This window comes from Petromyzon marinus, chromosome 59 (assembly GCF_048934315.1).
Source record: "Petromyzon marinus isolate PM22_M1 ecotype Great Lakes invasive population chromosome 59, UKy_Petmar_22M1.pri1.0, whole genome shotgun sequence".
Taxonomy (NCBI): domain Eukaryota; kingdom Metazoa; phylum Chordata; class Hyperoartia; order Petromyzontiformes; family Petromyzontidae; genus Petromyzon; species Petromyzon marinus.
Genome location: NC_133725.1, coordinates 1,707,698 through 1,730,197, shown reverse-complemented (window position 1 = coordinate 1,730,197; position 22,500 = coordinate 1,707,698). Strand labels below are relative to the sequence as shown.

Sequence of the window (22,500 nt, the reverse complement as noted above, 5' to 3'; positions counted from 1 at the left end):
CCTATGAAGGCCGGAACGGTACACGAGGGGGTGGGTGGCCAGCACCACGCCCGACCGCCTTTGTCTCCCTAGTGGCAATGGTTACACACCGCTCCAGGTACTCATTTGAGGCTGAGTCAACCTAGGGGAGGCCTGGGACCGGTTCAGACAAGGGGAGGCCTGGGACCGGTTCAGATAATCGTCACTGGTGTTGGCCGTGAGCAGGAATCGAACCCGGGTCGCCAGGTTCATAGCGCAGCACGCTAACCGCTACTCTATCGCTCCCCACGCACACACACACACACACACGCACGCACACACACGTGCACACACACGCACACACGCACACTCACACACGCACACACACACACGCACACACACGCACACACACACACGCACGCACGCACACACACGCACACACACGCACGTAGAACACGCACACACACAGGCACACAGGCGCACACACAGGTGCACACACAGAACATGCGCACCCACAGACGCACACGCACACACCCACACAGAACATGCACACACACATGCACACACACAGAACACGCACAGAACATGCGCACACACACACACAGACATATGTTGAATTTCTTTCGCACCGTACAAAGCCAACCATGCTAATCGAAGGCGCTGTGTGTGGGGGCAGGGCTGTGTGTGTAGGGGCAGGGCTGTGTGTGAAGGGGCAGGGCTGTGTGTGTAGGGGCAGGGCTGTGGGGACACCTGGTAGGGCTGTGTGTGTAGGGGCAGGGCTGTGTGTGTGTAGGGGCAGGGCTGTGTGTGTAGGGGCAGGGCTGTGTGAAGGGGCAGGGCTGTGTGTGTAGGGGCAGGGCTGTGTGTGAAGGGGCAGGGCTGTGTGTAGGGGCAGGGCTGTGTGTGTGTAGGGGCAAGGCTGTGTGTAGGGGCAGGGCTGTGTGTGTACGGGCAGGGCTGTGTGTGTAGGGGCAAGGCTGTGTGTAGGGGCAGGGCTGTGTGTGTAGGGGCAGGGCTGAGTGTGTAGGGGCAGGGCTGAGTGTGTAGGGGCAGGGCTGTGTGTGTAGGGGCAGGGCTGTGTATGTAGGGGCAGGGCTGTGTGTGTGTAGGGGCAGGGCTGTGTGTGTAGGGGCAGGGCTGTGTGTGTAGGGGTTAGGGCTGTGTGTGTAGGGGCAGGGCTGTGTGTGTAGGGGCAGGGCTGTGTGTGTGTAGGGGCAGGGCTGTGTGTGTGTAGGGGGCAGGGCTGTGTGTGTGTAGGGGGCAGGGCTGTGTGTGTGTAGGGGCAGGGCTGTGTGTGTAGGGGCAGGGCTGTGTGTGTGTAGGAGCAGGGCTGTGTGTGTAGGGGCAGGGCTGTGTGTGTAGGGGCAGGGCTGTGTGTGTGTAGGGGCAGGGCTGTGTGTGTGTAGGAGCAGGGCTGTGTGTGTAGGGGCAGGGCTGTGTGTGTAGGGGTTAGGGCTGTGTGTGTAGGGGTTAGGGCTGTGTGTGTAGGGGCAGGGCTGTGTGTGTAGGGGCAGGGCTGTGTGTGTAGGGGCAGGGCTGTGTGTGTAGGGGCAGGGCTGTGTGTGTAGGGGCAGGGCTGTGTGTGTAGGGGGCAGGGCTGTGTGTGAAGGGGCAGGGCTGTGTGTGAAGGGACAGGGCTGTGTGTGAAGGGGCAGGGCTGTGTGTGTAGGGGTTAGGGCTGTGTGTGTGTAGGAGCAGGGCTGTGTGTGTAGGGGCAGGGCTGTGTGTGAAGGGGCAGGGCTGTGTGTGTGTAGGGGCAGGGCTGTGTGTGTGTAGGAGCAGGGCTGTGTGTGTAGGGGCAGGGCTGTGTGTGTAGGGGCAGGGCTGTGTGTGTAGGGGCAGGGCTGTGTGTGTAGGGGGCAGGGCTGTGTGTGTGTAGGGGGCAGGGCTGTGTGTGTGTAGGGGCAGGGCTGTGTGTGTAGGGGTAGGGCTGTGTGTGTAGGAGCAGGGCTGTGTGTGTAGGGGTTAGGGCTGTGTGTGTAGGGGCAGGGCTGTGTGTGTGTAGGGGCAGGGCTGTGTGTGTGTAGGGACAGGGCTGTGTGTGTAGGGACAGGGCTGTGTGTGTAGGGGCAGGCCTGTGTGTGAAGGGGCAGGGCTGTGTGTGTAGGAGCAGGGCTGTGTGTGTAGGGGTTAGGGCTGTGTGTGTAGGGGCAGGGCTGTGTGTGTGAAGGGGCAGGGCTGTGTGTGTAGGGGCAGGGCTGTGTGTGTAGGGGCAGGGCTGTGTGTAGGGGGCAGGGCTGTGTGTGTAGGGGCAGGGCTGTGTGTGTAGGGGCAGGGCTGTGTATGTAGGGGCAGGGCTGTGTGTGTGTAGGGGCAGGGCTGTGTGTGTGTAGGGGCAGGGCTGTGGGGACACCTGGTAGGGCTGTGCAACAGGCAAGGCCAGTGCCTGCTGGTGCTGCTGATGATGGTGGTGGTGGTGCTGTTGGTGGTGCTGTTGACGCTGCTGGTGCTGCTGGTTGTGCTGCTGCTGGTGCTGCTGGTTGTGCTGCTGCTGGTGCTGCTGGTTGTGCTGCTGGTTGTGCTGCTGGTTGTGCTGCTGCTGTGCTGCGGGGAGTTGAACCAGCGTGCGGAACGCGGGCACCGGTTGCTTCGCTGGCACGGGAGCTGCAAGTTCACAGAGACAGACGCTCAGCGGACAGACACACAGCGGACAGACACACAGCGGACAGACACACAGCGGACAGACGCTCAGCAGACAGACACACAGCAGACAGACGCTCAGCGGACAGACACACGCTCAGCGGACAGACACACAGCGGACAGACACACAGCGGACAGACGCACAGACAGCGGACAGACGCACAGCGGACAGACGCACAGCGGACAGACACACAGCGGACAGACACACAGCGGACAGACGCACAGCGGACAGACACACAGCGGACAGAGGTCCCCACCATGAAGCCTGAGCAGGCCGCTGGGGGCAAGTGCTGCTGGGGAAACAGCAGGGCACATTGAGGGTGGCGGAGTAGTGGTGAGTAGTGAGTGGTGAGTAGTGGTGAGTGAGTAGTGAGTGGTGAGTAGTGAGTGGTGAGTAGTGAGTGGTGAGTGGTGAGTAGTGAGTGGTGAGTAGTGAGTGGTGAGTGAGTAGTGAGTGGTGAGTAGTGAGTGGTGAGTGGTGAGTAGTGAGTGGTGAGTGGTGAGTAGTGAGTGGTGGGTGGTGAGTAGTGAGTGGTGAGTGAGTGAGTGGTGAATAGTGAGTGGTGAGTAGTGAGTGGTGAGTAGTGAGTGGTGAGTAGTGAGTGGTGAGTGAGTGGTGAATAGTGAGTGGTGAGTAGTGAGTGGTGAGTAGTGAGTGGTGAGTAGTGGTGAATAGTGAGTGGTGAGTAGTGAGTAATGAGTGGTGAGTAGTGAGTGGTGAGTAGTGAGTGGTGAGTGAGTAGTGGTGAGTAATGAGTGGTGAGTAGTGAGTGGTGAGTAGTGAGTGGTGAGTGAGTAGTGGTGAGTAGTGAGTGGTGAGTAGTGAGTGGTGAGTAGTGAGTGGTGAGTGAGTGGTGAGTGAGTAGTGAGTGGTGAGTAGTGAGTGGTGAGTAGTGAGTGGTGAGTGAGTAGTGGTGAGTAGTGAGTAGTGAGTGAGTGGTGAGTAGTGGTGAGTAGTGAGTGGTGAGTGAGTGGTGAGTAGTGAGTGAGTGGTGAGTGGTGAGTGAGTGGTGAGTAGTGAGTGGTGAGTGAGTGGTGAGTAGTGAGTAGTGAGTGAGTAGTGAGTGGTGAGTGAGTAGTGGTGAGTAGTGAGTGGTGAGTGGTGAGTAGTGAGTGAGTAGTGAGTGGTGAGTGAGTAGTGGTGAGTAGTGAGTGGTGAGTGAGTAGTGGTGAGTAGTGAGTGGTGAGTAGTGAGTGGTGAGTGAGTGAGTGGTGAGTGAGTGGTGAGTAGTGAGCGAGCAGTGAGTGTTGAGCGAGTGGTGAGTAGTGAGTGGTGAGTGAGTAGTGAGCTAGTGCTGAGTAGTGAGTGGTGAGTGAGTAGTGGTGAGTAGTGAGTGGTGAGTGAGTGGTGAGTGAGTGGTGAGTAGTGAGTGAGCAGTGAGTGAGTGGTGAGTAGTGAGTGGTGAGTGAGTGGTGAGTGAGTGGTGAGTAGTGAGCGAGTGGTGAGTAGTGAGTGGTGAGTGAGTGGTGAGTGAGTGGTGAGTAGTGAGTGGTGAGTAGCGAGTGGTGAGGAGCGAGTGTTGAGTAGCGAGTGAGTGGTGAGTGAGTGGTGAGTAACGATTGGTGAGTAGTGAGTGGTGAGTAGCGAGTGGTGAGTGAGTGGGGAGTAGCGAGCTGTGAACAAGCAGCGAGTGAGTGGTGAGTAGCGAGTGGCGAGCAGTGAGTGGTGAGTAGCAAGTGGTGAGTAGTGAGTGATGAGTAGCGAGTGAGTGGTGAGTAGCGAGTGGTGAGTAGCGAGTGGTGAGTAGTGAGTGGTGAGTAGTGAGTAGCGAGTGGTGAGTAGCGAGTGGTGAGTAGCGAGTGAGTGGTGAGTAGCAAGTGAGTGGTGAGTAGCGAGTGAGTGGTGAGTAGCGAGTGGTGAGTAGTGAGTGGTGAGTAGCGAGTGGTGAGTGGTGAGTAGCGAGTGAGTGGTGAGTAGTGAGTAGTGAGTGGTGAGTAGTGAGTAGCGAGTGGTGAGTAGTGAGTGGTGAGTAGTGAGTAGCGAGTGGTGAGTAGTGAGTGGTGAGTAGTGAGTAGTGAGTAGCGAGCTGTGAGCAAGCAGCGAGTGAGTGGTGAGTAGTGAGTGGTGAGTAGTGAGTAGCGAGTGGTGAGTAGTGAGTGGTGAGTGGTGAGTAGCGAGTGGTGAGTAGTGAGTGGTGAGTAGCGAGTGGTGAGTAGCGAGTGGTGAGTAGCGAGTGGTGAGTAGCGAGTGAATGGTGAGTAGCGAGTGGCGAGTAGCGAGTGGTGAGTAGCGAGTGGTGAGTAGCGAGTGGTGAGTAGTGAGTGGTGAGTAGCGAGTGGTGAGTAGCGAGTGAGTGGTGAGTAGCGAGTGAGTGGTGAGTAGCGAGTGGTGAGTAGCGAGTGGTGAGTAGCGAGTGAGTGGTGAGTAGCGAGTGGTGAGTAGCGAGTGGTGAGTAGCGAGTGGTGAGTAGCGAGTGGTGAGTACCGGCCATGGTGGCCGTGCTGGTGGGGCCGGTGAGTGGCTGTGGTGAGGGAGTGAGTTCAGCCCCACCAGGAGTGACAACGGAAAGGCCTCCATCCTGTCTCATCCCACCCACGGGAGACCGACACGCAGACACGCACAGGTATACAGGTGAGTGGCTAGGTGTGTATACAGGTGAGTGGCTAGGTGTGTATACAGGTGAGTGGCTAGGTGTGTATACAGGTGAGTGGCTAGGTGTGTATACAGGTGAGTGGCTAGGTGTGTATACAGGTGAGTGGCTAGGTGTGTATACAGGTGAGTGGCTAGGTGTGTATACAGGTGAGTGGCTAGGTGTGTATACAGGTGAGTGGCTAGGTGTGTGTACAGGTGAGTGGCTAGGTGTGTATACAGGTGAGTGGCTAGGTGTGTGTACAGGTAAGTAGCTAGGTGTGTATACAGGTGAGTGGCTGGGTGTGTATACAGGTGAGTGGCTAGGTGTGTATACAGGTGAGTGGCTAGGTGTGTATACAGGTGAGTGGCTAGGTGTGTATACAGGTGAGTGGCTAGGTGTGTGTACAGGTGAGTGGCTAGGTGTGTGTACAGGTGAGTGGCTAGGTGTGTGTACAGGTGAGTGACTAGGTGTGTATACAGGTGAGTGGATAGGTGTGTGTACAGGTGAGTGGCTAGGTGTGTATACAGGTGAGTGGCCAGGTGTGTGTACAGGTGAGTAGCTAGGTGTGTGTACAGGTAAGTAGCTAGGTGTGTATACAGGTGAGTGGCTAGGTGTGTGTACAGGTGAGTAGCTAGGTGTGTGTACAGGTGAGTGGCTAGGTGTGTATACAGGTGAGTGGCTAGGTGTGTGTACAGGTGAGTGGCTAGGTGTGTGTACAGGTGAGTGGCTAGGTGTGTGTACAGGTGAGTGGCTAGGTGTGTGTACAGGTGAGTGACTAGGTGTGTATACAGGTGAGTGGCCAGGTGTGTGTACAGGTGAGTAGCTAGGTGTGTGTACAGGTAAGTAGCTAGGTGTGTATACAGGTGAGTGGCTAGGTGTGTGTACAGGTGAGTGACTAGGTGTGTGTACAGTTGAGTGGCTAGGTGTGTGTACAGGTGAGTGGCTAGGTGTGTGTACAGGTGAGTGGCTAGGTGTGTATACAGGTGAGTGGCTAGGTGTGTATACAGGTGAGTGGCTAGGTGTGTGTACAGGTGAGTGGCCAGGTGTGTGTACAGGTGAGTGGCTAGGTGTGTATACAGGTGAGTGGCTAGGTGTGTGTACAGGTGAGTGGCTAGGTGTGTATACAGGTGAGTGGCTAGGTGTGTGTACAGGTGAGTGACCAGGTGTGTGTACAGGTGAGTGGCTAGGTGTGTATACAGGTGAGTGGCTAGGTGTGTGTACAGGCGAGTTCCACCTCGTGCTCCGAGTCGCTCGTGTCCCCCTGAGCCGGGGTGGCGCCACCGCCCATGGGCAGCAGCGGTTGCCCCATGCGCGCCATCCGTGAGATGAGTTTCGCCCTCACCGAGTCCGGCTGACTCTGCACCCGCAGGCAAAGACAAAGGTCACCACCCCGCCATGTAGCCCGCACGGAGCCGTTGGGGGCAAGTGCCGGCGCAGTCCGCCGGATCGGTGGCGGGCGGGCGGTCGGGCTGGCAGAGCCGGCCGTCGTGCTGCCGGATACGCGCGCTCCAAAAGATTTGGCACGGTCAGAAATTGCCCGGCGATTTCACCCGTCGACCGGGCAGCAGCGGCAGCGGCAGCAGCGGCGGCCATGATCGCCGCCCCCTAACGGCTACCCTGGCCCTCTCCAGGTCCCTCCCGGGTTTAACAAATAGAACCTCACTCATCTCACTCGTCTCACTCACTAGCTCACCCACCCACTAGCTCACCCACCCACTAGCTCACCCACCCACTAGTTCAACCACCCACTAGCTCAACCACTCACTCACCCACCTACCCACCTACCTACCCATTCACCCACCCACTGACCCACCCACCCACCTACCCATTCACTCACCCACCCACCCATCCATTCACCCACCCACCCATTCACCCACCCCCCCATTCACTCACCCACCCACCCATTCACCCGCCCATTCACTCACTCACCCAACCATTCACCCACCCACCCATTCACTCACTCACCCAACCATTCACCCACCCACCCATTCACTCACTCACCCAACCATTGACCCACACACCCATTCACCCACCCCCCCATTCACTCACCCACCCACCCATTCACCCGCCCACAAATTCACCCACCCATTCATCCACCCACCCAACCATTCACCCACCCATTCACTCACTCACCCAACCATTCACCCACCCACCCATTCACTCACTCACCCAACCATTCACCCACCCACCCATTCACTCACTCACCCAACCATTGACCCACACACCCATTCACACACCCACCCATTCAACATGGCCCGGCTTGTGAGACTCCTACCCAGGCCATGTTGCGTGCACACCAGTTCACACCCAGCCCAACGCGACCTCCTCTCCCCCCACGAGCCAGCAGCACCGGACCCACCGGGCGAGACGACTGGGCGCGGGCCCGGGGGGCCTCACCGCACTCACCGTGAGTTGCTCCGTGAGCGAGTGCGACCGGGACTTGACGGATTCGTCCGACCTGCGGCAACACACGGAGACCACGCGCTTCCAGCCACGCTCGCCGTAATCTCTCGCCCCCACAGCTCCACCCCCCACAGACTCACACAGAGACCCATAGACACAGAGAGAGGCCCACAGAAACACACAGAGACCCACAGACTCACACAGAGACACATAGACTCACACAGAGACACAGACTCACACAGAGACCCACAGACTCACACAGAGACACATAGACACAGAGAGAGATCCACAGAAACACACAGAGACCCACAGACTCACACAGAGACACATAGACTCACACAGAGACACAGACTCACACAGAGACCCACAGACTCACACAGAGACACAGACTCACACAGAGACCCACAACAACAGAGAGAAACCCACAGACTCACACAGAGACTCACAGACTCACACAGAGGCACATTGACTTACACAGAGACCCATATACACAGAGAAAGACCCACAGCCACACAGAGACTCACAGAGACACACAGAGACCCATAGACACAGAGAGAGATCCACAGACTCATACAGAGACCCACAGACTCACACAGAGACACAGACACACAGAGACCCACAGACTCACACAGAGACCCACAGACTCACACAGAGGCACAAACTCACACAGAGACCCACAGACACACACAGAGACGCACAGACTCACACAAAGACCCACAGACACATACACAGACACACACAGAGACCCATAAACTCACACAGAGACCCACAGACTCACACAGAGACCCACAGACTCACACAGAGACACAAACTCACGCAGGGACGCATAGACTCACACAGAGACACAAACTCACACAGCGACCCACAGACACACACAGAGACCCACAGACTCACACAGAGACCCACAGACTCACACAGAGACCCACAGACTCACACAGAGGCATATAGACACACACAGAGACCCACAGACTCACACAAACACACATAGACACACACAGAGACCCACAGACTCACACAGACTCACACAGAGACCCACAGACTCACACAGAGACAGACACACACAGAGACCCACAGACTTACACAGAGACCCACAGACTCATAAAGAGACCCACAGACTCACACAGAGACACAGACACACACAGAGACCCACACACACAGAGAGAGACCCACAGACACACAGAGACCCACAGACTCACACAGAGACCCACAGACTCACACAGAGGCCTATAGACACAGAGAGAGACCCACAGACTCACACAGAGACCCAAAAACTCACACAGAGACCCACAGACTCACACAGAGACCCACAGACTCACACAGAGACCCACAGACACACACAGAGACACACACAGAGACCCACAGACACACACAGAGACCCACAAACTCACACATAGACCCAAAGACACACACGGAGACCCACAGACTCACCCAGAGACCCACAGACTCATGCAGAGACCCACAGACTCACACAGAGACCCACAGGCACACACAGAGACCCATAGACACACACAGAGACCCACAGACACACACAGAGACCCACAAACTCACACATAGACCCAAAGACACACACGGAGACCCACAGACTCACCCAGAGACCCACAGACTCATGCAGAGACCAACAGACTCACACAGAGACCCACAGGCACACACAGAGACCCACAGACACACAGAGAGACCCACAAACTCACACAGAGACCCAAAGACACACACAGATACCCATAAACTCACACAGAGACCCAAGGACTCACACAGAGACCCACAGACTCACCCAGAGACCCACAGACTCAAACAGAGACCCATAGACACACATAGAGACCCAAAGACTCACACGGAGACCCACATACTCACACAGAGACCCATAGACACACAGAGACCCAAAAACTCTGAGACCCACAGACACACACAGAGACCCACAGACTCACACAGAGACCCATAGACATACACCAAGACCCACAGACTCACACAGAGACCCACAGACTCACATAGAGACCCACAGTCTCACACAGAGACCCACAGACTCACACAGAGACCCACAGACACACACAGAGACCCACAAACTCACACATAGACCCAAAGACACACACGGAGACCCACAGACTCACCCAGAGACCCACAGACTCATGCAGAGACCCACAGACTCACACAGAGGCCCACAGACTCACACAGAGACCCATAAACTCACACAGAGACCCACAGACTTACACAGAGACCCACAGACTCACACAGACACCCACAGACTCACAAAGACACCCACAGACTCACACAGAGACCCACAGACTCACACAGAGACCTATAGACACAGAGAAAGAGACCCACCGACTAACACAGAGACCCACAGACTCCGCGGCGCCCCATCACTGTCACCCCATCACTGTCACCGTCGCCACCGCCGTGGTGTTCCCTACCCGGGGGGGGGGGGTGGCGTTTGTGGGGCGGTGAGGGTGGGCGGCGCATCGCCCAGGCTGGGCGCCGGCGACGGGGAGTGGCAGTCACGGAGGTCGGCGGCGCCGGCGTCACGGGCGAACCTCACCTGGGAGGGGAGAGACAGGAGAGTGGGGAGAGGCAGGAGAGAGCGTGGAGGGGAGTGGAGTGAGATGAGAGGGGAGAGGCAGGAGAGAGCGTGGAGGGGAGTGGAGTGAGAGGGGAGAGGCAGGAGAGAGCGTGGAGGGGAGTGGAGTGAGATGAGAGGGGAGAGGCAGGAGAGAGCATGGAGGGGAGTGAGATGAGAGGGAGAGCTATGAAGACTGAGTGCTATAGGAGGGTGCGAGGTTGGGTTTGGGGGGATGGGGGGCTGGGTTAGTGGAGATGGAGGAGGGCCGGGTTAGTTGGGGGAGCGACTGCGTCGATGCTGGCTCCGTACTCGCTTGATCTCCACGCGGAACGCCAGGGAGCTGTTGGCGGGGATTCGGGGGGGCAAGCCCTGGGCCCCGTATCCCAGGGGGGCCGGCACCAGCAGCAACCGCCGGCCGCCCTTGCCCATTCCCAGCATGCCTTGTTCCCAGCCCTGCGACGCCACACAGATGGGCCACGCACGTTGCGTTGGTACGCCGGGGTCGACTGTAGTATGTAACGTTATAGTATATGTAACGTTACAGGATTTGTAACGTTATAGTATATGTAACGTTATAGGATTTGTAACGTTATAGTATATGTAACGTTACAGGATTTGTAACGTTATAGTATATGTAACGTTACAGGATTTGAAACGTTATAGTATATGTAACGTTAAAGGCTAGATAGTGGCCCAGACGTCAGGTATATTTATTTAATAACATAGGGTTATCGTTTTGCTTTAACGAATGTTCAAATTGACCTTCGTTATTATTGAACCCGTTCGTCGTTCGTCATTTTTCTTTAAAATTTTAAACGTCATCTGAAAAGTTATTCAGGGCCTTCTGGCTTCCCATGGCCTATTCAGGGCCTTCTGGTGCCCTACACAAAATACCGCACAGAATTTGCTTTCATTAATGGGTGAAGTTATTATCACGTCATTATTAAAAGTAAAAAGTCATTTTACATTTTTTACCTTAATCACTTTTCCTTTCCCGAGTTTCAGCCGCATCATTTTGTCCTTCCCGACGTTACTGTCAAACACCTGCACACACACACACACAGACACAGACAAAGGTGCCCCGTGTAGCCTTGAACAAACTGTTGGGCCAAGCGCAGTTAGCGAGTAGCAGCACCGACGTGCGCTGGCGCGGCACAAGAGGGGGCGGGTGGCCAGCACCACGCCCTGCCGCCTTTTCCTCCCCAGCGGCGACGTTCACTACACAACGTGCCAGGCACTCATTTGAGGCAGAGCGGACCTAGGGGAGGCCCAGGACCGATTCAGATAATCGTCACTGGCGTTAGCCGTGAGCGGGAGTCCCGAACCCGGCGGGCACTCACTTCCACGCGCACCCAGCCACTCTCTCAAACACTCACACCAGGAATCGAACCCAGACCCTGATGGGTTCAGTGATGACGTCATCTTGCTCTATTTAAGACCCGGAAGCAGGTGGATTGCTTCACCATTCTGGCAAATCGCCCGATGATGCTGGATGTAATGACCAGCGAAACGTCACACTGCTCGCATTGTAAACGTCGTGGATTTACTCTCCAACACACCGGTGGGCTGAAGAAGTAGTAGTAACTACACTATACACTACACTATACACTAGCATACACTACGCTACTATACACTACACCACACACTATACTATACTAGTAACTAATTGTGTCGGGTGGTGGAGGGTTTCCGACGCATTTACACGGACCCTTGTTGCCGTGAGTCACAAGCGTTATCACCGTACTGCCCGGGCCAGATAACCAAACGTGGAGGTAGATGTGAACTACCTCGCCTGGTATAAAGGAGGTCGTGGGTTCGATCCCAACCCTGACGCCTGCTGCATATGTGGAGTTTGTGTCTCTCTCTCGCTCTCTCTCTCCCCGTGGCCACGTGGATTTTTCCCCGGGTCCTCCGGTTATTCCTTCCACACATTTAGAATCAACGCCGCGTGTTCAGAGTATTTCGCTGCTGTTCAACGTTTACGCGCGGTGCCGGCGACGACGATGAGCCACTTGGTCGAGCTATCATTTGCGATGGCCAGGCCCCGCTTCTGGGTAAAACAAAATCAAATGAATTCGCAAAAGTTTAAAAGTCTGCTGTGATCACGGGCGTGGCGCGCGTCACCTCTCCCAGCGCTCCGCCCGGCTCCAGAATCCAGCCCGTGTACTCCACCTCCAGATTGTCGCCCGCCTCCACACCCTGACCCTCTCCGGGCCGCAAATCCTGGGTCAGGGCTTTGCCGAGCTGCTCGCGGGGGGTGGCCTGCCACTTGGCTAAACACACCTGCAAATAACGAAGACAAAGATGCCCCGTAGAGCCGTCTAACAGACCGCAGGGCCAAGGGGGCGCTGTTTGCGAGCAGCAGCGCCTACGAAGGCCGGAACGCCACGCGAGCGGGTGGGTGGACAGCACCACCCTCTGGTGGCGATGTTTACTACGGACCGCACCGGGTACACATCTGAGTCCGAGCTGACCTAGGGGAAACCCAGGAACCGATTCGCTGATAATCGTCACCGGTGTTGGTGGCCGTGAGCGGTGAATCGAACTCAGGTCGACGGGCTCCTCCCCGTGGTAAACATAACCACAAAGACAAAGATCCCCCGTATAACCTGTGACAGACTGTCGGGGCAAGTGCTGTTAGCGAGCAGCACCTACGAAGGCCGGCACGGCACACGAGGGGGTGGGTGGCCAGCACCACGCCCGGCAGCCTTTGTCTCCCCAGTGGCGATGTTTACTACACATCGCACCAGGTACTTATTTGAGGCCGGGTCGAGCTAGGGGAGGCCTAGGACCGGTTCAGATAATCGTCACCGGTGTTGGCCATGAACGGGAATCGAACTCGGGTCGCCGGGTTCGCAGCGCAGCGTAGCGCTAACCGCTGCACCACCGCTCCCCACTAAACATAAGCCCGCTCGCTCGCTCGTGCCCAGCCAGAATGGAAATCTTTATTTAGACTGGAGGAGGAATCTATGAAGCTGTTAAGGGATTTTTTTCACAGATGCCCGGTAGGGGCGGGTCAGCAAGTTCTAACAACGAGCGTGAACGTCACGACGTCGGGACGTGCCACAACTTTTTGCCACCTCGAGGTCACCGCATCATCGCGCGGCGCTTCCAGATTCGCTGCAGCGGCCGTCTGGAACGCTTCTTCCTTCGAATACCAGGAAGCCACTGGGAAGCTAAAATGCACTTTTAAATCATCTAGATTGACAAACTCATTTCTGGTATAACTGCTGTCTTTGTTTAGTTTTTTGCCCTTCACCGGCACCTCTCGATTACCGCGGTTGGATACATAGATTACTAAGTTCAACACACATACACACTGCCCATAGACTAACACTGCCCACAGACTCAACACTGCCCATAGACTCACACTGCCCATAGACTAACACTACCCATAGACTAACACTACCCACAGACTCAACACTGCCCATAGACTCACACTGCCCAGAGACTAACACTACACACAGACTCAACACTGCCCATAGACTAACACTACCCATAGACTCAACACTGCCCACAGACTCAACACTGCCCATAGACTAACACTACCCACAGACTCAACACTGCCCATAGACTAACACTACCCACAGACTCAACACTGCCCATAGACTCACACTGCCCATAGACTAACACTACCCATAGACTCAACACTGCCCATAGACTCAACACTGCCCATAGACTAACACTACCCACAGACTCAACACTGCCCATAGACTCAACACTGCCCATAGACTAACACTACCCATAGACTCAACACCACCCATAGACTCAACACTACCCATAGACTCAACACTGCCCATAGACTCAACACTGCCCATAGACTCAACACTGCCCATAGACTCAACACTACCCATAGACTCAACACTGCCCATAGACTCAACACTACCCATAGACTCAACACTACCCATAGACTCAACACTGCCCATAGACTCAACACTGCCCATAGACTCAACACTGCCCATAGACTCAACACTGCCCATAGACTCAACACTGCCCATAGACTCAAAACTGCCCATAGACTCAACACTGCCCATAGACTCAACACTGCCCATAGACTCAACACTGCCCATAGACTCAACACTGCCCATAGACTCAACACTGCCCATAGACTCAACACTGCCCATAGACTCAACACTGCCCATAGACTCAACACTGCCCATAGACTCAACACTGCCCACAGACTCAACACTGCCCACAGACTAACACTGCCCATAGACTAACACTGCCCATAGACTCAACGCTACCCTTAGACTCAACACTGCCCATAGACTCAACACTGCCCATAGACTCAACACTGCCCATAGACTCAACACTGCCCACAGACTCAACACTGCCCACAGACTCAACACTGCCCACAGACTCAACACTGCCCATAGACTCAACACTGCCCATAGACTCAACACTGCCCATAGACTCAACACTGCCCATAGACTCAACACTGCCCATAGACTCAAAACTGCCCATAGACTCAACACTGCCCATAGACTCAACACTGCCCATAGACTCAACACTGCCCATAGACTCAACACTGCCCATAGACTCAACACTGCCCATAGACTCAACACTGCCCATAGACTCAACACTGCCCATAGACTCAACACTGCCCACAGACTCAACACTGCCCATAGACTCAACACTGCCCACAGACTCAACACTGCCCATAGACTCAACACTACCCATAGACTAACACTGCCCATAGACTAACACTGCCCATAGACTCAACGCTACCCTTAGACTCAACACTGCCCATAGACTCAACACTGCCCATAGACTCAACACTGCCCATAGACTCAACACTGCCCACAGACTCAACACTGCCCACAGACTCAACACTGCCCACAGACTCAACACTGCCCACAGACTCAACACTGCCCATAGACTCAACACTGCCCATAGACTCAACACTGCCCATAGACTCAACACTGCCCACAGACTCAACACTGCCCACAGACTCAACACTGCCCATAGACTCAACACTGCCCATAGACTCAACACTGCCCATAGACTCAACACTACCCATAGACTCAACACTGCCCATAGACTCAACACTACCCATAGACTCAACACTACCCATAGACTCAACACTACCCATAGACTCAACACTACCCATAGACTCAACACTGCCCATAGACTCAACACTGCCCATAGACTCAACACTGCCCATAGACTCAACACTACCCATAGACTCAACACTACCCATAGACTAACACTGCTCATAGACTCAACACTGCACCACCAATGAGCACAGCGGGAAAGAAGTTCAACATGTATATGTACATACTACCACCACGCGTGTACCTGCTCTGCAGATCGCTCGACTGGTAGATAGATGGGTCTCTCTGCAAGTCTGTAGGTATGTAAATATAAATTCCTATCTCGCCTGCAACCCACTTCACCTCCACCAGATACCTCCTCTCCCCTTATTATTTGAAATTCCACAGATACATTAAATCCGTGATTTAACCAGCGGTGAGACCCATTGCGATTCGAAGCCCCCCCCACCTCACGCGTATGAGCACTCAATCGTTGGTCGGATTAACACCATAATATTACGGTGTCTCAGTGTCGAGATGTTAACTACCTCGCCTGGTATACAGGAGGTCGCGGTCTCGATCCCGACCCTGACGTCTGCTGCTGTATATTTGGAGTTTGCGTGTCTCTCTCTCTCTCATCATCACGGTGGCTAAGAGATGTTGACTACCTCGCCTGGTGTACAGGAGGTCGTGGGTTCCATCCCAACCCTGAAGACGCATGCTGTATATTTGGAGTTTGCGCGTCTCTCTCATCATCATCATCATCATCATCACGGTGGCTAGGAGATGTTAACTACCTCGCCTGGTCTACAGGAGGTCGTGGGTTCGATCCCGACCCTGACGCCTGCTGCTGCTATATATTTAGAGTTTGCGTGTCTCTCTCTCTCAGCATCATCATCATCGCGGTGGCTAGGAGATGTTAACTACCTCGCCTGGTGTACAGGAGGTCGTGGGCTCGATCCCGACCCTGACGCCTGCTGCTGCTGCTGCATATTCGGAGTATGCGGCGTCTCTCTCCCCGTGGCCGCGTGAATTACTCTCTCTGGGTCCTCCGGTTTTTTCCCTTCACGTCTAGGAACGACGTCGCCCGTTCAGATGATTCCGACTGCTGCTGCCTGAAAACGCCTTCGCGAGCGACGACGATGAAAGCGAGCGACAAGTTCGGCACACGCAGAGGCAGCGCGCGCCCACACAGCGAGCGATGAGGCGACAGACCTGGGTGGAGAAGTCCGACGCAACTTGCTCGTTGTCGAACATTATCGACCAGTTCTGGCGCTGGTCGTCGTAAAAACTGACGTAATTGTTGGCCTGCACCTGCAACACAGCAGAGAAGGATTCCCCGCGCTGGGTTCAGCTCGGTAACTCTTTTTTTTATTGTTTTCCACTGCCGCAAGCGAGCCGTGCCGGGGCCGTGCCGGGGCCGTGCCGGGGACAGCCCAGCCCTGGCACGGCTCAGGAGGAGCCGGGGTCGTTTTCCACTGCAGAAAGCCGAGCCGTGCCGATGACGTCGCACACGCGCGGTGAATGAGCGGACACGCGTGTGGGTGACGTGGTGAATGAGTGGACACGTGTGTGTGGGTGACGTGGTGAATGAGAAGACACGTGTGTGGGTGACGTGGTGAATGAGAAGACACGTGTGTGGGTGACGTGGTGAATGAGAAGACACACGTGTGAGTGACGCGGTGAATGAGAAGACACGTGTGTGGGTGACGTGGTGAATGAGTGGACACGTGTGTGTGGGTGACGTGGTGAATGAGAAGACACGTGTGTGGGTGACGTGGTGAATGAGAAGACACGTGTGTGGGTGACGTGGTGAATGAGCGGACACGCGTGTGGGTGACGTGGTGAATGAGAAGACACGTGTGTGGGTGACGTGGTGAATGAGTGGACACGTGTGTGGGTGAAGTGGTGAATGAGAAGACACGCGTGTGAGTGACGTGGTGAATGAGCGGACACGTGTGTGGGTGACGTGGTGAATGAGCGGACACGTGTGTGGGTGGTGTGGGTGACGTGGTGAATGAGCGGACACGTGTGTGGGTGACATGGTGAATGAGTGGACACGTGTGTGGGTGACGTGGTGAATGAGCGGACACGTGTGTGGGTGACGTGGTGAATGAGAAGACACGCGTGTGAGTGACGTGGTGAATGAGAAGACACGCGTGTGGGTGACGTGGTGAATGAGCAGACACGTGTGTGGGTGACGTGGTGAATGAGAAGACACGCGTGTGAGTGACGTGGTGCATGAGAAGACACGTGTGTGGGTGACGTGGTGAATGAGAAGACACGTGTGTGGGTGACGTGGTGAATGAGCGGACACGTGTGTGGGTGACGTGGTGAATGAGAAGACACGTGTGTGGGTGACGTGGTGAATGAGAAGACACGCGTGTGGGTGACGTGGTGAATGAGCGGACACGTGTGTGGGTGACGTGGTGAATGAGAAGACACGTGTGTGGGTGACGTGGTGAATGAGAAGACACGTGTGTGGGTGACGTGGTGAATGAGCGGACACGTGTGTGGGTGACGTGGTGAATGAGCGGACACGTGTGTGGGTGACGTGGTGAAGAAGCAGAGACGCGCGTGGGCGACGCGGTGAACCGATCGCGAGTCCTGATCGTGGCCCTGCTTGGCCCCCGAGCCAGACTCAGATGTCTTGCATGGGCCACGGTTTGGCTCCGGCTCGGTACGGCAATGGCAAGCCACCAGGCTTCGCGACTCACGCTTTTGCAAGGCTTACGCTGAATGCGAAGGAGCTGTGGATCCTGGCGCTGGTCACAGTTTTCCTCTGCTGCCCGTACAACAGCAACTTGTACTGCAAAAACGAAAGATAAAGATCCCCCCGCGTAGCCTCAACGGACTGTCGGGGCAAGTGCTGTTAGCGAGAAGCGCCTATGAAGGCCGGCACGGCACACCCACCATCTCACTCATTCACTCACTCATTCTTTCACTCACTCGGTCTTTCACTCATTCCCCCACACACCAACTCACTCTTGCAAATTAGACTCCTATCCTAGTTTCTTGAGTTCTTACCTGGGTCACGCAAAATCAACCTCGACTCACTCAGTCATCATCTCACTCGATCACTCACCCACCCACTCACCCACCATCTCACTCATTCTTTCACTCATTCACCCACCCACTCACTCTCGCAAATAAGACTCCTATCGGGGTCTTGTGGCTTCACACCTGGGTCACAGAAAATCAACCTGAACTCAGTCACTCATCATCTCACTCGATCACTCACCCATTCACCCACCCACCATCTCACTCATTCTTTCATTCATTCACCCACACACTGACTCTTGCAAATAAGACCCCTATCCTAGCCTCTTGAGTTCTTACCTGGGTCACGCAAAATCAACCTGAACTCACTCACTCATCATCTCACTCGATAAATTACCCATTCACCCACCCAGCATCTCACTCATTATTTCACACGCTCCCCCAACACTCGCTCACGCGCTCTTGCAGACGAGATTCGTGGCAAAGCAGCATCAACGTGAAACTTGGACGTTACTCACGTCTTTGGCTTCGGGACTGCCCAACAATGCCAGTCCGAGTTTCCCACGACTTGCGTACTGCCCATTCACACTGGGGAGAGCACACACACACACACAGAGTACACTCAACACCGTCAATGTCCATACTATTTCTTGGTTCTTTCGGTAAAGTCACCAAAGATTTGTCCATGAAGCCAGACAGATATACAAACATAGACACAACTTCAACCGAGAAGATGGATTCAAATTGAGCAATCATTGGAAAGACGTTATTAACCATGTTAAACTTTAGCCGCCACTCTCCCCCGCTCCGCCCCCGCCCCCCCCCCATCCCCATCCGTGGTACAGGAGCAATAGCAGGAGGAGCTTTACCATCCTGGCTCCCAACACCCCCCCCCCCCCCACCACCCTGTGTCCGTCCTTCCCTGCCTCCTCCCCCCTCTTCTTACCCCAGGGGTGGGCACATTTTTTTGACTCGCGAGCCACAATGGGTTCTAAAATTTGACAGAGGGGCCGGGCCTGGAACGGATGGACGGAGTGTTTGTGTGAACTTAATATAAATGACGTGTTAAAAATCATTACATGAAAGGATTTGGCCTTTAACGGGTAGCAAAGCATTTATTTGCAAGGAAATTTAACAAATTGCACGAACATGACCAATACACAAACGTGTCGTAACTCCCGGTCAAAGTGCGCCATCTAATGGTGAAACGGGGGCATTACAGGAGAAAGGTAAAATTTAATTTAATTGAATAATAATATTTGTACAAGTTCGGCGGGCCAGATTAAAAATCCCAACGGGCCGTACACGGCCCGGGGTCCATACTTTGCCCATGTCTGTCTTACCCTATACAATTAATCTCTCATCACAAAGAGCTCTCTTTCTCTCTGCAGTAATTGTGCTGTGCTTTTTACACCTGATGAAGGAAGCTTGTGTTGCCTCCGCAAAACGTCGTGATTTAATTCAGTAGTTTTCATTTCTGTTTTATTTTATTTCCATTTTTTTAATTTATTTTTTCTAACTTTACCGAAAGAACCAAAAAGTATGGATCCTCGCAGTCACGAACACTTCAAATCTAGAATTAACCGACAATGCCATAGCCATATCCGTAGCAACGCCGTCAATAATACGAGGGGGGGGGGGGGTTTCGAGAAGCAAAGAGATTTGTGATACCCGTGACAAAGGTTTTTTAGTGGGTCAGATCGCGTGAATATCAATGTGTCGTTAGACCCGCCACCACCTGACACAGCCAATTATGAAGGTTTGTTCGTTTGTTCGCTACTCAGTCCGCTTGTCCTGGTGAGGGTCGCGGCAGCAGCAGCAGCAGCGTGTTGAGTGGTGGCGGTCCACACCTCCCGACTACACTACTATACTATACACTACTACACTATATACTACTATACACTACTACACTATACACTACTATACACTACACTACTATACACTACTACACTATACACTACTACATTATACACTACTACACTATACACTACTACACTATACACTACTACACTATACACTACTATACACTACACTACTATACACTACACTACTATACACTACTATACTATATACTACTATATTATACACTTCTACACTATACACTACTACACTATACACTACTATACACTACACTATACACTACACTATAAACTACTATACACCACTATACACTACACTATACATCACTATACACTACTATACACTACACTATACACTACTACACTATACACTACTATACACTACTACACTACACTATAAACTGCTACACTACACACTACTATACACTACACTATACACTACTATACACTACTCTCAACACTACCCATAGACTCAACACTACCCATAGACTCAACACTGCCCATAGACTCAACACTGCCCATAGACTCAACACTGCCCATAGACTCAACACTGCCAACAGATTAAACACTGCCCACAGACTCAACACTGCCCAGACTCAACACTGCCCATAGACTAACACTGCCCATAGACTCAACACTACCCATAGACTAACACTGCCCATAGACTCAACACTACCCATAGACTAACACTGCCCATAGACTCAATACTGCCCATAGACTAACGCTGCCCATAGACTCAACACTGCCCATAGACTAACACTGCCCATAGACTCAACACTACCCAGAGACTAACACTGCCCATAGACTCAACACTACCCAGAGACTAACACTACCCATAGACTCAACACTACCCAGAGACTAACACTACCCATAGACTAACACTACCCATAGACTAACACTACCCAGAGACTAACACTACCTACAGACTCAACACTACCCATAGACTAACACTGCCCATAGACTAACACTGCCCATAGACTAACACTGCCCATAGACTCAACACTACCCAGAGACTAACACTGCCCATAGACTAACACTGCCCATAGACTCAACACTACCCAGAGACTAACACTACCTACAGACTCAACACTGCAGCTTCGATCAGCATGATTGGCTGCGCACGGTGGTGCGAAAGAAGTTCAACATAAGGACGTACATACGGCAGGTCGCGGTGTGGCGAGTGTGGGTACCTCCCACCTCTTCCGACAGCAGTGGCGTGAGCAAAGCAATTGCAGGGGCTGCGCCTTTACATATTTTACATGCGTGTACGAGAATAGTGGGGAGGGTGGGGGGCGGGGATCACACGTGACACTTACTACATGTATGTGTGGACCACGGCCGTAGACATCACAGCTGGTATGTCCGGGGCAGGCTTTTGTGATTTTGCTGAAAAAAGATCAACAACACCATCAACGTCAACATCAACAACACCATCAACAACGTCATCATCACGGTGGCTAGGAGATGTTAACTACCTCGCCTGGTATTCAGGAGGTCGTGGGTTCGATCCCGACCCTGACGCCTGCTGCTGCTGTATATTTGGAGTTTGCGTGTCTCTCTCTCTCTCTCTCCCCGTGATCGCGTGGATTTTTCTCCCGGTCCTCACGTTTTCCTCTCCACATTTAGATTCGACGTACGCTTCAAGAAATTGGCCTGCCATACATCTCCACGTGACGACGACGATGACAAGCCACTTTGTTGAGCTATCATTTGTGATGGCCAAAAAAAAGAGCTGAATAGCGGCTCACAGTGGGGCCCTTACCTGCTAAAATAAAAACTGTTTTAGGTTTTTTTTCCTCCGGGGTAATGCCACTACGGGCGGCGGTGTGGGGTGCCGGAAGGGGGGAGGGGGGGGGGTGTGTGTGAGCCGACCTACGTCGTCACAATCTGGCTGCCGCCCGCGATGCACGCACGTGCGTGCATCGCGGGCGTTTCCAGCCGCTCGGCACGCTACCTGCGCCTGGCTGGCCCTTCCGCGGTTGCTTCGGCGCGTGGAACTGGAAGGGGTTGCCTTGGCCGGACGCGTCGACCCCGCCGAACAATGAGGCCAGGTTGGATCTGCGGGAGGGAAAAATAAAAAACAACACATTTTAACAAACCAAAGATCCCCCACGTAGCATTAATCCGACTGTCGGGGGCTAGTGCCGTCAGCGAGTAGCAGCACCTACGAAAGTCGAGGGGGGTGGGTGGCCAGCACCACGCCCGACCTCCTTCGTCTCCCCGGTGGCGGGGTTTGCACACCGCACCGGGTACTCGTTTGAGGCCGAATCGATCTCGGAGAGGGTCCAAGACCGGTTCAGATTATCGTCACTGTGGGTGTTGGCCGTGAGCAGGGATTGAGCTCGGATGTCCGGGTTTGTAGCGGAGCGCGGTAACCACTGCGCCCGGGCTCTCCGGAGACACACACAGACACACACCTGCTTTGGATCATCATCATCATCGGTAAGTAGTGGATTTATTTGGTCCTGGGCCTCCCCAAGTAG

The 22,500-nt window shown here is 54.2% G+C and overlaps 1 protein-coding gene across 3 annotated transcripts in view; it reads right to left on the bottom strand.

Annotated features, from left to right (window-relative positions):
- The window catches only part of FKBP15 (FKBP prolyl isomerase family member 15), a 78,947-nt gene that overhangs the window by 49,523 nt on the left and 6,924 nt on the right, over positions 1–22,500 (bottom strand). For all 3 annotated transcript variants that reach the window (XM_076052994.1, XM_076052992.1, XM_076052995.1), the window contains exons 2-14: positions 21,972–22,075; positions 21,334–21,403; positions 18,677–18,746; positions 17,893–17,967; positions 16,374–16,472; positions 12,250–12,408; positions 11,101–11,169; positions 10,435–10,578; positions 9,980–10,104; positions 7,578–7,629; positions 6,406–6,528; positions 5,024–5,117; positions 2,312–2,562 (exon numbers count right to left, since the gene is read on the bottom strand). In XM_076052994.1, the coding sequence (XP_075909109.1) occupies positions 2,312–2,562; positions 5,024–5,117; positions 6,406–6,528; positions 7,578–7,629; positions 9,980–10,104; positions 10,435–10,578; positions 11,101–11,169; positions 12,250–12,408; positions 16,374–16,472; positions 17,893–17,967; positions 18,677–18,746; positions 21,334–21,403; positions 21,972–22,075 (1,435 nt within the window). The remainder of the gene's footprint in view (positions 1–2,311; positions 2,563–5,023; positions 5,118–6,405; positions 6,529–7,577; positions 7,630–9,979; positions 10,105–10,434; positions 10,579–11,100; positions 11,170–12,249; positions 12,409–16,373; positions 16,473–17,892; positions 17,968–18,676; positions 18,747–21,333; positions 21,404–21,971; positions 22,076–22,500) is intronic.